The 14,142-nt window shown below is 43.0% G+C and overlaps 1 protein-coding gene across 2 annotated transcripts in view; it reads left to right on the top strand.

Annotated features, from left to right (window-relative positions):
- LOC128305899 (uncharacterized) overlaps nucleotides 1-14,142 on the top strand; it is a 114,574-nt gene that overhangs the window by 96,769 nt on the left and 3,663 nt on the right. For both annotated transcript variants that reach the window (XM_053043531.1, XM_053043532.1), the window contains 3 exons: nucleotides 7,097-7,749; nucleotides 13,121-13,304; nucleotides 13,366-14,119. In XM_053043531.1, coding sequence (XP_052899491.1) covers nucleotides 7,097-7,749; nucleotides 13,121-13,304; nucleotides 13,366-14,119 — 1,591 coding nt within the window. The remainder of the gene's footprint in view (nucleotides 1-7,096; nucleotides 7,750-13,120; nucleotides 13,305-13,365; nucleotides 14,120-14,142) is intronic.

The raw sequence follows: 14,142 nt of genomic DNA, 5'->3' as shown, positions 1-14,142 counted from the left end.
TTCGTTAGACCAGTGCGCCCCTGTCCAGAAGTCAACATTATTGGTGAGGTCAGCTACTACGCAAACTGCAAGTGGATTATCGCATTTGCTGCGAATTTATCGTAGACACGCACCCATCCTATCCTTGAGGGCGATTAATGGCGGTCTCGGGTAGAGGGCGGACTCAATTGAAATGGAATTCTCGTTCTGCTGAAGCGTAACAGTAGCGAGTGGGATATGTTTGCTTTCTACGCTTGAGTTTCGTACGCCGCAGTACGATCTTTGACGTGGGAACGTACCAATGTGTTGGACGGATAGGGAAGGTACATTAGTCAGGGATCGGAAGACTTTTCGGCTTAATAACGATAGTGTTTCAGCGACGACGATGATGTTGATGATAATCATAATGTTGATGGTGAACGGTTGATGGGAGATTATTACTGTGAATGTATTAATGATAGGATTTGGGCAGAAACGAAACAAGAAATAAGAGACAAATATTTGGAAAGCTATTGCATTTGAAGCAGCTCTTTGAATAATCGATCGAGGAAATAAAAAAGATTGTTGTATTAAAATAGATTTTTTTGCACAATTTTTAAGTCTTTATTGCCATGTTGCACAAGCTTTTAATTTTGTTTAAAACTTACTTATTGTATAATCAATCGTTTGATTTTTTATCAACGCAAATGCTTTTCTTTGCTTTCATCACAAAATGTACGAAATCGGACTGTAGTGGAGTTGCTTAATGTTGCATTTCTCCTGCGTAGAAAGTGATTGTGAAGGAAATAGACATAGAAAAAAATCACACACTGTTTCACTCTCCCTTGATCGATCTCAATAAATCACTGCAAAAAATGAGGTTTAAATTCGCAAGTTACTTCCCCTCCAAGATGGTTGATTTTTGCCAACAACTTGCTGCAACAACAAAAAAATTGCGCCCAGACACCTCGACGATCATGAAAAAAAAACCCGTACTATAACTGTGTGATGTTTCAGTCAGGTGTAAGGAAGTAGCTAGAAAAAATATAAATCATGCGAACGCTTCTACAAATAGTAAATGATGGCTATAGTGATTTTTTTCTTCTAAACCATGTACGCGTTGAAAATTTAATTAATACCAAGCCAAGCACCATCGATCCGCGTCGCATTGGCTTGTTAGATACGGTACGATGATTGTGCCGTTGGTGGGTGCCGGTGAAACTAAAATACGCACAAAAAAATGTGCGTGCAATCAACCGGTGTTAGGAGAATTCCATCAAAAGGTGTAGATTAAATTAGTGGTGAAGATTTAATTCGTAGGACGCATTGCTTCCGAAGTCACTCGGTAGACTTGCATCGGAAGTAGAAGATGCAAGATTAATCCGAAGAAGATACCGCCCGAAGAAAGATTGAGCAAACTGTGGAGTTGAGTTGATTTGAATTGATATTTGTTGTTGTACGGAAGTTTTATGGGACACCTCCGTTCAGCAGCGCGCACACCATATTCAGTGATGTAATCGAAACCCACTGCATCTTCACCGGGTGGTGGTTGATGCACATTCCAATCTCACTGACGTTACATCGTAAAAGAATGGCTCGAGCTCAGTTGCAGTGCGTGAGTGTGACTGTTGCCGGCGCTTCGCATGCATGTATCGACCACACACTCGCTTGGTGTGGCAGTTTGGACTTGAACTAGCAATAAAATTCGATTGCAACAACATAACATGAAATGGACCACCTCGGTTCCCCGGTTCCAACCCCCCGTCTCGACGACTTCCGAGCAAACACATGACGATCTTTCAATCTTGACCACGCGTCCCGTTCATTCCTCCGGCCTATAGCCGGATGTATAGCGTTCAAAGAAAGGGTGTTATTTTTGGACTTCATTGCTTCTCTTTGTGCTTCAAAACTCGTGTGTACAAATCACTAATGCAACTGCAGTTATGGGACGAAATGGTCGAAATTATTGGCGTGCATGCAAAAGGAAGGTGGGCGCCTTTTGATGCTTTTACCCCCGACGGAATATGTTCTCGATTTCAGTTCGGGTTCCAATGAGGAGGTGCACCTTACTGTTAGAAAAACAGCACTTGAGAGAGTTGTTTTTTTGTACATTTGTATTTCTGTTGTTGTAGTTTGTTTTGCTATGCCATGTAACAATGTCCTGTTGACGGAATGCACCTTGTATCCCGTGTGGGATGCAGCGTTTGGGACATCGGACATCGTACCTGTATATCACCTTGCACATCATCATGCGCCTGGAGATGAGCTGTTCCTTAAAATAACAGGTCTCTTCCTGCCGCACTGCTGATGATGTGTACCCATTGGCTATTTGGTGCGGGTTTCAGATATATCCGGCCTCCGTACTCTTTCTTACCCGTTGTGGTACAACCAAAATAACATAGAGTACTGGAACCTTCAGTCCAACCGTCATTCAGAGCCATTCGAGACATTTCTCGAATTTCATTTTGGGAGGAAAATCCCGCACGGGTAACTCGGAAGCTATCAGCGGCAGTGGTAATTGATGTGAAGAATACATAAAATCATGTCTCCATCTTGGCGAGCGGAACACCCTCGGGAGAAACGAGACACCTTCAAATGTGAAGAAGAAGAAAAAACAACTTCCTCTCCCTGTAGTCTTTTCCGACTCCCGGTGGAGTGTCTGAAATCGGTCGAGATGGTAATTAACAGCAAGTACCTTTTTGGGGACAGGATAAGGTTTACTCCTCTCGTTTCGTCCGTGACCGTTACTAACTGTGGGATTGAAAGCTAACTAGTTAGGTGTAGCACGATAGGTTTCATAAGAGGCCACACAGCAAAACAAAGGGAAGGGTGGGCATTCCTACCAAGGCATCCGACTGTTACATGACACACTGGTAAACGATGGTAAATTTTGGAGTCTCATTCGTTCCCTGGAGATCTCGTTCGCTTACCCAAACGGTGGACAATTAGCAGAGCACTCCATCAGGTCGGAAGGGGGAGAAGCGATAGAAGGAGAAGCCCGGCGACGACACCCCGGTTGTCATTGTTTCATCGCAGCGGAACTACCGCAGTAAAGAAGTCGTGGACCTGCACGGAACTATGGAACGTGAACTGCCGCCCGAAGCCCACTAGGCAGTTGTGTTTGAGTGATGGCCAACTTTCGGTTTTGCTTGGCGTAACCGAAACTAATTGCCATCGTTGTAGTCGTTGTTGACGTCGCTGTCGCGACTTCCTGATACACACTTTTCGACAACGCTACGGCACCGGTTCGGGGCGTTGAGCAGGAAGCAGGCAAATGATTGATTGAAATAAGGTTGCAAAGCAGTGGAAAAGAGTGTTGTTAAGTGTAGTTGAGGTTGATTTTGAACAGGTAACTGTCACGAAACGAGTAAGTTTTTCACATAGCCATTCGTTATTCGACTTCATGAATATCTAGAAGATACTTACCATAACTCAACATTGGAAAGTCAACAATGTTTTCATACTTATCATTTCATTTATTTATTGTTCCAACAAATTATATCTATCCCTAGCAATTCCTGAGTTGCAAGCTTTAATTGCAAATTCCACAGCTCATTACACTTACCATATTTCGATGCTTCTTGCAAATCCATATGCTAATTAACCGGATCTTGAGTTATTCTCCCGCGGATACTGAATAAGATAAAAATATATTACTTCGAAAGGGAAATCTTTAACGTTCTCCAGACCCAAGTTTTCTACGGATGGCGTATATTATTTATTTCGTTCCTTCCTCCAAAAGAGCTTACAAAAAATGATCTACTCTCACGCTAGTGAATTTCGCACCCGTTAATGCTTTTTATCAATCTGTCAGCTCAATCTCATCCTCAGCGCCGTTCGGTTCGTTACCATCTTCATTTATTGGTGCGGGATCAAGTTGATTGACGTCATCTCGGGGGGGGATCCAGCCAGTTAATATATTACATGCCAAAGTATCTGTACTTTTTGTCTGATTTGTTGCTTCCTGTACAAATTCAGGCCATATTTTGCTCTTTTTTTAAATGAACTGAAAATACAGCTGTGGTGGTACTATTTTGGCTTCAGCGTCCATCACCAACGTTTGGTCTTTGGTATACGGTTAGATATTATATCAAATGTAGAATGGAGAAATTTTTTTTGTAAATATGAAAAATAATTTTTATATATAGCCACCAAGGTCATGGTATAGATAAGACAAGTAATTCGTTGGCCTTTACTAACTTATACAAAGCAATACGGCTTAGGCGTTTTTCTTGAATAAAAAATGTCACTTATACACTTTTTGAACTCTGTTGTCTACACAGCTGACCTTAACATCATTAACTAATTATCGGCAGGAATAGAAAGAAAAGCTTGTACTTATGCCTATTCAACAATCCTGCAAAAAAAAAACACCATTCGCAATATGCGTAAAGCAAACATTAATGTTGCGTGATGACGCCATCGTGTTATGAACAACTCCGGTGGCCATTCGTGCGTTCCGTGTTCGTTTCGTTCGCCGCACCGGACTGACTGGTCCCGCACGAAAATATGCTTGAATGCCCCCGGGCTGTTGCTCATATGGTCGCTAGACAGCCAATTTCAACGAAGTATGAAAAGTGTTTGCTTAATGCCCAGCCACAAAGCATACTTTAATCTAACACGTGAAGTCACACACGCATATGTGTCTTCCAAAATTGTGCTGTTGAACATCGTGTGGGTGTGGCGGGCGAAGAGTTCAAGTTTGATGAAGGTACGGAACAAATTTGGTTGTAGACGGTGATGAGAGTCTCCCCTTGCCCAATGCTCGAGATGTTACTAGATGTTGTCGCTAGAGTCTGTATGCAAATATGAGTGTCCACGTTGTCCAAATGACTCTGCTAGTCGAGAAGAACGAGGTTAAGAGAGCATCAAGCGGTGTTAACAAGGATCTTGTTCACACTTTCCATCCGTGGCCCGGTTGTGGCAATGGTTTTAACAACCCCGGTTAAAGTGTGATGAAGAGGAGTTTTTGATGAATAACGACCGAATCACTGCAACCATTGTTACTTGGGGTGCGAATGGTGTCGGAGATGGGTAACGGTTCACTAGCATATCGTAAAGCATAATTGAATGAACAAATTATATCAATTGACCGACGGTGCAACTACTGCACTGATATATGCTATTTGTTTCCCTTAGTCCTACGCGTATCTTGCATTTCAGAGTTGGGTCTTGGCCTATTAATGCTGAATATCGCTTGTTAGATAATAGACATTGAAGCTGAAATTGCACACATTCTGACACTTTTCAAGATGACCAATATTATAGCTGAATTGTAAATGAGTGTAAGCTCTCGCTCAATTGTAAATGTTGTCTCAATTGTCCCTGGAAAGTATTCTACTCATCAGTTGGAAAAACGGGGACAACAAGCGTCACTAAAAAGCCGTTCTTTGGAAAGTTCATTCCTATCATAAGATGCGAGCCAAGACCACTTGCCGCCTACAATCAATTCATAGTCTGCACATCTTTGTCACGTTTCATCAAACCAGTTAAAGATCGCCAAGCTGCAATACGCATGAATGAGCTAGTGGCATAGTTTGGGTCAAGTGGAATCCAATGGCAAATCGTGCTGATCACCAAGATAGACTGACCGATGTTGTCATTAGCATGGACAGCGTATAAGTATCATAAAGCCATATGTGTGCCAGCAGTAACATCGGCCGCGCGTTACCGCAATCAATGGACCGTTTGCGCTGCTAGTGTTGCAAACTTCCTACTCAAACTACCGATGAAAGATGCTATTGAAGAGCTTTGAAGTCAAACAGGAACAGTAGATACCCTACAATAGCACACTTCAAGCTTCACCGATCGATCAAATGCGGACACACTGTACGCAGTACAGCATGAATTTTTAATTCGCATGCTCATATACAATTCCTGCTGCGTCCGCCGCAGCATGGTTGGTTGATTGGTTTGATTTTGGCCAAAGTGGTGGCCACAGACTTGACTCGGTCGTGCACGATTATGGGCTGTGGCACGACATTAGGCGTATCATTTGAATTGTCTCTTTAGTTCCTGTCACGATCGCTTTTCCCTTTTCGTTGGCTCGTTTCACACTTGATTATTACCTGATGATTGGTTATTACTTTGCTATATTACTTCCGGCGTAGCAAAACATTGAATTGAAAAAGTTTGAATGTAGTTACAAATATAGGGGTTAATTTAGTTTATTTTCTATGACACCAAGATAGTGTTTGTTTCAGTTTTATCCCCTTTTCCGTTAATTCCGTAGATAATGTGTTTTTTTTTACAGATTTCCTTTTTCATTATATTATTATATTATTATATAAATGACGTACATCTCATGTGAGTTGTATTATATTTGAACAGTAAAAAATTAATTAATTGATCACATATTAAATTTTGTCTCAGGTTTTAGAATTGGAAACTTACATTATTACATTCTTATTATTATAATTCTTAGTTTTTCTTTAGAGAGATGAATTGGCATTGAAAAATATTTATTACCCATTGAATAAAATTAAATCATGTATTGCGCCTAGCTTAACCGAGAACAAGAGCAAGACAAATGGATATTTGCATTACATGGAAGAGGGCGGGCAACAGTTTGTGTAAACATCGTTCGTCTTAAAAATTTGGTGTAACCTTATCCACGACCGTGTGGAGCATAAAGCCCGGCGGCGTGTTGGGCGGTAAAACTTCGCATCTATTTTTCAAACGAATAAAACGCGTCCAGCCGGAACAAGTTGAATGAACACACATGCTCTCCATCGACGAGGTCTACTGGCCGTAGAAGCCGTACGAAAAAAGACACGATTTTTGTGTTTTCTTTTCTGGGCGCAAAAAAAGCGAAACGAACAAGAGTACTTGAAATATGCAGTTTTCGGTGAGGTGGTAAAATTTAACTGCCCGAACTATAACTGTAAGACGGGACACAGGCTTTCTCCTTCTATAGCACTCTCCTAAATTGAGGCAATTCTAGAACTAGTTTTTGTTTACATCGGAAATGAAAGCGGGCGTTTTCTCAACCATATTCGGCAGCTTGCACTAAAAGAAGAGATGTAATTCATTCTTACATCGATTTTGTTGATATCATAAATATAACTCTTTAATCCTACGTGCCGAAAATATTTCATTAAACTAACCTTGCTTTACGCTCCTTTTGCTTCTCTTCCAGATCATAACCGTCTTGCTGGGGCAACACAGACTACGAAATCATCTGCCGCCGCAACGGTCACTAGCAACTCGCCCAAACCGTTGGTAAAGTCACTGATACGGTCGTCTACCGGCTCCAACGCAGCTGCGACCACGGCGTCTAATCATTACTCAACCCCGCCACACCTGCTAAACCATCATCAGCACGCCGTCAGCAATGGCAACGGGGTGGCTACAGCACCGACCACGGCTACGGCGTCGGTCAAAGCGATCCAGCGCAATGGAACGATTATTCTGGATAAATCCAGCTCGCCGCTGTTGATCTGCGATGCCACCACAGCCGAGCCACCGGTTAAAGGGGCTGTCTCAGAAATGGCGAATATTCGAAACGGTGCGGCCGGTACACCGGAAGACATCGCCCTTCGGTCGGGGCAGTCGAAATTGACGATACCATCCACCTGCTCGTCATCACCGTCGTCGTCCGTATTGGCGACAGGAAAGGAACCGAACTGTGATCAACTACGCCAGCACCAAGGGTCGCGAGAGCCTGCCAAGGCCCTGAACATCGAAGTCGTTGGCAAAAGTGGACCCGAGCTGGTTGACATTAGCTTGCTCAACCATGCCCAAAAGGGTGTGGAGGCATTGGGAGTTTTAGTACAATATCTAGTTTTTAATGTGAGTATTTCACGAAATTCTGTATTAAGTTGGCATAATTGTTTAAATAACGGCGTACAACGAGGACACTTTAAATCAAACTCGTGTTTGGTTTTTGTATTGTTGACACAGCATCTAACGGTAGTTTACAATTTGAGCAAACGACTGAAAAGCGCATAGGATTTGTTGAACAAACACTCGCACAACCTAATTCGTTTTGCGTGCACCAATAAACATCCTACAAAGATACACCGCTGTGCAACTGGCACGACAAACATATTTGAAACACGATTCGACATCGTATCCGCTGGATGTCCGTTTCAAACCATCACGGCAGGATATGGTTGTTATTGTTGCCGTTTTGTTGGTTTCCGCCATAAGTCCCCGATCGGAATCGGTGCCTGGTCGCGGATAGCAAAATTTGTTTACTTTGGCCATCCGACAAATCTGATGATTTATGTGCAGGTAGTGTTTTTTGGGCTTTCTGATGCTCATCAGCACTGGTGCACACTGGTTTTGTGCTGTTAATGCATCGGGACTAGGTGGTCCGTTTGTATGGAAAAGGGGTAGCTAAAGGAGAAACGCGAAGCAACATGATTTGTGCATTTGCAATACGGGCACAGTTTACAGTTTTGCTGTTGAATTTAGTGAATCAGCATCATATCTGATGATGTTTCGCATTGACTCATAACGTAACGGTGATCACAGCGAATCTGCTGTATCTTAGTCATCCGGTTGTGATGTCGCAGTCATTTCACTTTCACTCCTCACAGGATGAGTAAATGTGGTTATTACAACACAATTTGTGTAGGTAAAATTTAAACAATAATTAAACCCACAAAACTGTAGCCTAATTCGTATAACGATCGAACCTTGCGCTCGAACGAAAAGGATACTGTAGCACGCACGGTGGTCAAAAGGCCACAACCCTTGGTCAGTTTGGTCAGTGTGCGTAGAATATACGAGTGTGTGAAATTGCACCAGATTACCCACAAATGGTCGTGACGGATCGTTGTTAGGGAAAAGGTGCGATAAGTGGGCGGGCATTTGCTTAAATATTTTATTTTGCGGAACGCAAAAAGGAGGTATCATAAAAGCTTGTTAGCCGGTTTATGACATAACACGGTCGCGGTCGAAGAAAGGATCGGAAGACAGGTGGTTTCTCTGACGCATCGGGCCGTTACAAAAGAAGTTAGGTAGTGGGAGAGATGATGTACAAGTATGGGAAAATTGTTCGTCGACGGGTAACGAATCGGCAATGGTTCATTTTTACTTTTCAATACTGAACGTACTGTTTGCTAAAGATACCTCGAGAAAACAATTTTTCATACAATATGAGTGTTAGTTTAAACTATGTCTATTCGATGTGTCTCCGCTCAACGCATCCAAAGTCCTTGGTAAGCGGATAGCGAAAGTGAATTACGCTACGAAATCGTTGTAGTTATATGACACGATCCCATTTTCCCACCGTGAGAACCAAACCGATCCCATCTTTCGGTAAAATCCTGTAGGTGCATCCGGCGCACGGGGAAGTTTCCAGCACTGATTGTACTTATCTCATGAATATTCATCAACGACACCAACCTCACGACATCATCACCGGGGTTACTAGATTCCGTCGTAGGTGTACAATTTGTAGTGTTTCGTTACTATCCTTTTGCAATCCATTTCCATTCACCTGAGCAATTATTTGCTCTAAAAATTAGAATAACAATACGTCCCATCATCTCACTGTGCTGGTGCTGGTGTGAAAGTTTTGTAACGAGCGCTAACATGAAACGACGTTGGGGGTTTTCCCCAGACCGGCTAAGAAAATTCAACGCGGAAATGGTTCGAAGGAACGATTCGTTCAAGTGTACACGCCTGTAACGTAACGTACCACCTGGTAATTCTTGCCAGTGCATAACCTGATAATGTGGGTGCCCATGCGATAAAATGCAAATGTGTCATCAGCAGCAGTAGTGTCCGCTCGATGCATGTAACCGAACCGAAGGGAAATGGGTGGTACAAGAATGGTGCATCAAGTGCATCAGTGCCCACCATTTGCAGCGGAAATCCAACAAGCTATATGCAAATGAGAGTGTAAAGTGAACCTATCATAAAATCAATAATTCACAGGTGATGCTGGGTTGCATGCGGTGTGAGAATCTTAGCTGCAACTAAGCGGCAGTGACAGTGGGGAAAATGAATAAAGATCCTGGGCGCAGGCAGGGTTATTAAAAATGTAAATCAAATCGAATGCGGGTGGAATCCGCTTTCACTGTTCACGTTTACGGTTGAACTGAGGCCCACAGGTAGAACCTCCTCGATGTTAGGCCAGAACATTGGCCAGTGTTCAAAGAGGAGGATATCACGATGGTTTTTTTTTTCAGGATCGATCATTTCAGCCCATGGGATAAGTTCACCAATTGTGAATTTTTAGTTCGATGCAAATTTTCCCTCTTTGCCATATGTGCGCGATTGGAATATTTGCAGGAAAGTACCATAATCCGGTAGATTTTGAGTACCGCCAGCAAGCGGAGATAAACGGAGACATAAGCCATTTTTATTGTAACATGTGGGAAAACGGTGTTCCATATGAGCACGGTATATATCTGGGAAATATTTCGGTTTGCTGAAGTGGCCCACAGTTATTTCCATCGGTACTTCAAGCGCATAACAATACGCATATTGTATGGAGGGTGTTTAAGTGGATTTATGCTTCTTCCCGAATTCAAATTCCCAAATAAAGATTAAACTATTTAGGCGGGTACGGTTGGTAACAGTAAGTGTGGATGGATGGTGGGATATTCCTATTTAAGGCGGGATTATTGGTGCTTAATCGCATATAATCTTTGCCTGAGATGATAGGACAGATTCAAATCAAAGGCACATATTAATTAGAATGTTCTGTATTATCTTCACTAGAGTGTATAGAATGAACGTAATTTATGAAGATTCTAGAGACCATATTAAATCACTGTGCCGGCTCCAGCATTAATTTTTTCCCGAAAATACGATTTTGCATTGAAGAAACTTATTAATTATGTAACCAGTACAGTTTATAAAGTCTTGGAAGTGTTTGGAGCGGTTACCTTAGAGATGTGCTCTCTTTTATTGCATGAAGTACAGGCATCATGTTCTATATCTAACAAAATTGTTTGTTCACACACTTATGGAATACGGAAATATTAAATACATTCACGATCCACGATGTTTTTAATTTTTGTTGTGTTAGAAGAGGAAGCTTCGGGAGAAAGGTCATAAATGAACTCTACACCCAATTGGAGAACCCCTGTCCCTCGTTTAACATTTTGTTTCTAACCCATACAACTGGACAAGTTGTAAAAATGAATTTTCAAGTAACCCTTTATGTCCCGAATTGCTGCATATTTGTGTTTGAAGGTGTTGAAGAAATGCGGGAAACCCGGGACGATATGCTATGCGTTGAATTTCGGGGGTGCTGTTCTACTTTTAACCGTTTTCCGTATGCAAGTGTATGGAGATAAGCCGCAAAGCAGGGGTGTGTAGATTTCGTTTGCCTATGTACAATTATTATCTCACGACGTTTGGTTTATCGATAAAGCCAACTTGACCGAAGATAAAAACTATCATCTTATCTCGGATGCATCATGGCTGCGCAGGATTTACGTTCGAATTTCTGCCAACAGCTGATTTTGGAATTTGACATTTAGCACTGTTGTTGTAATGTCAGTGACATTTGATATGTTGTTTGCTGTGGGTCCTGCGATGCGTGTGGTGCGTGTGTGGCTGTCGTGTGTATTTTATAAGATGGCAAATTACTTAACGTTGGATTTAGCTGCAGAGTTAAAGTTACTCGGTGTTATTCTAGTTGTGCTGTGCTGTATCTTACTTTATGGAAGGTGGCTCACGTACCGAAACCGTCTGGATCAACGACCTGAGCAAAAGGTATGAGATGATTCGTCCACAATAGGCAGCGTACCTGTAGTACGGGATAAGAATCTGCATACCCTCGTACCTTTCGAGGTTTAACCATAGTTTATTTTTATTTTGCCCTGCCTGATGTCCTTTTGCAGGCCAATTTTTGGAAGCAAAGAGAAAAAAGAGATCTATGGTGTGTCTAGGCGTACGTTGGTGTAGGGTAATAAACAGGTAGCACGGAGGACCTTACATTCTGGTAGGCAACACCCTCACTGCATGGGGTAGTCATCACCATGCTAACTGTTGAACTGGTACTGTCCTAGGATGTTCGAACTCCGTTAGCACGGTCAGTATTGTTTGAACCATCGCAGAGATCGGACAGATTGTTGTGAATCCAACTCAACGCTCTGTCGTTAGTATTACTCTGTTGGCAACTTGCCAATACTCGATTTGCTGTGAGAATAGAAACAGAACTGGTTAGCAATCATGCAATGTGTCTATGAGGTTGAATAGAGTGATCCGTGCTGGGGGAGACAACAACTTCGGTGTGCTAGTTGTGATTAGATATTAGAAGAATAGGAGTGCCTCCCATCGTTTTGTGAGATTAGTAGTTAAGTAGTGGTGGTTGGTCGTCGGTTGCGTCGATTCGATTGTTTGGGACTCAAAATGATTGAGTACGATTTAATAGTGGTAAGTGTGATGGAACAGAACGGATATATCAATGTCCCTGCCTTGAGGAACTGTCCTTGTAACTGTCCAAGGTATTTTGCTGGCGGTTGCAAAGTGACCGCCATATGGTGCACCCGGTAAACAGGGATGCAAATTTATTCATGTCCTCCAAAAAGGTTATGTTCACGGTAATTTCACGGGCTGTTATGGATCCCGGTAAAGCGAAAGATACCTGTATTGAAAGTAAAAAAACAGAGGAAAAAAGAAATGGTGTTTTGGGACGGATTATCATCATTGGAAATCAAACGCTTATTTCGCACATTTTCATATGGTTTTGGGTAATCCTTTGCAGGTAGCAGACCCACACCACCTGCAAACTTTCCCAATTTCTTCTGGGATCTGTTTGGCTAGAAGAAGTTGGTAACACTGCTTACAGGAACAGATATATATCTGATCTCAACGGTTGTCTATAAGCTGATTCAGACCGTTTCTTACGGGTAACGATGATCGTTTGCCACGAGTACCTTCAACGCATGTAACCAGACCTGCCAGATCAGGCGGAACGGGAGAATAGGCCGTGTCTGAACACAGATGTATTATGCGATTGGCAAAATGAAATACTTTGTTCGAGGGTGATTGTGCGGCCAGCAGACGATTGATCATTGTTGACTTGGTCGTCGACTGTTGATGTAGTTCTCATTTTCATATAGTTCAAGTGAGATGTTTCGAAGGTTTCATTTCTTTTTGGTTCGTCCATTTGTCACACATACAGTAAAGTGTAAAAGTGCAGTAATGTGATTACACAATTTGTTACATAATATCTGTTACTTTTCCTTTTCAGTTGGATGCCTTTTCCTGTCCCACAATCAAGACGGCACACCAGAAGACTACCGCTGATCTGCTGGAAACCAAGTCCATACTCGATGAGGAGCGCACCAATAGTCAGACACTGAAGCAACAGCTGCTGGAAACGACAGAACGTGAAACGGAGCTACAGGAACTGCATCGCTGTGAACTTGGCCGGGGTAAGATATAAGTTGTGGAGCTATTTGAAAAGAAATCTATAACTAATGGCAATTTTTGCAGTTGAAACCTGTCTGAGTGAACAGCAACGCAGTGCAGATGATCGGATTGCCGCGTTAGAGGCTCAACTGCTCGAGAAAGAATCCCACAGCCGCGAGCTGTTGTCGCGCATCGATGGTTACGAAGCGAAATTGACCGAACATGAGATGCAGCTCGAAAACTCCCGAGCACGGGAGGTGGATTTGCTGCAACGAATTAACGCGCTCAGCTGTACCGAAAACGAACTGCGCGATAAGGTTCACTCGAGCGAGTTAGCGTACAGCGAACGTCTACAGGCAGCGGCGATGCGCGAACGTGACCTAACGGAACAGATCAACGGACTGAACCGTGATCTGGAGCGGATTCGTCGGGAAACCGAGCGAAAGGAGCGCGAGCTGGAGGAAAAGCTTACCATCACAAAGGACGAGTGTGTCGTGCTACGACAGAGCCGAAATGGACCGGTGGAAGCAGCTAGCCAAAATGGTACGGCAGCGGGTGCTGGTAGTAACCTGAACCTTTCGGGCAACCCGACAGTACCGCTGCAGCTAAATCGCTCGTCCGGCAATATAAATCACCTTCAAGTGCTGCAGGATGAGGTGGACAGTTTGCGATGCGTGCTTGATCTGAAACAGCGCGAAATTTCTGAACTTCGCAAACAGACGCAGGAGTACGAACGGGACGCTAAAGAGCTGCCAGGTGCTCTGACGAAAATATCAGCAAACGAATCACGCATAGAGGATCTTGAGGTGCAGCTAAAAACCAAAACGGAGGAAGAGAAGTAAGTAACCGAAACGATCATCC

The sequence above is a fragment of the Anopheles moucheti genome, chromosome 3 (assembly GCF_943734755.1).
Source record: "Anopheles moucheti chromosome 3, idAnoMoucSN_F20_07, whole genome shotgun sequence".
Lineage (NCBI taxonomy): Eukaryota > Metazoa > Arthropoda > Insecta > Diptera > Culicidae > Anopheles > Anopheles moucheti.
This window is presented reverse-complemented; position numbering and strand designations above follow the sequence as displayed.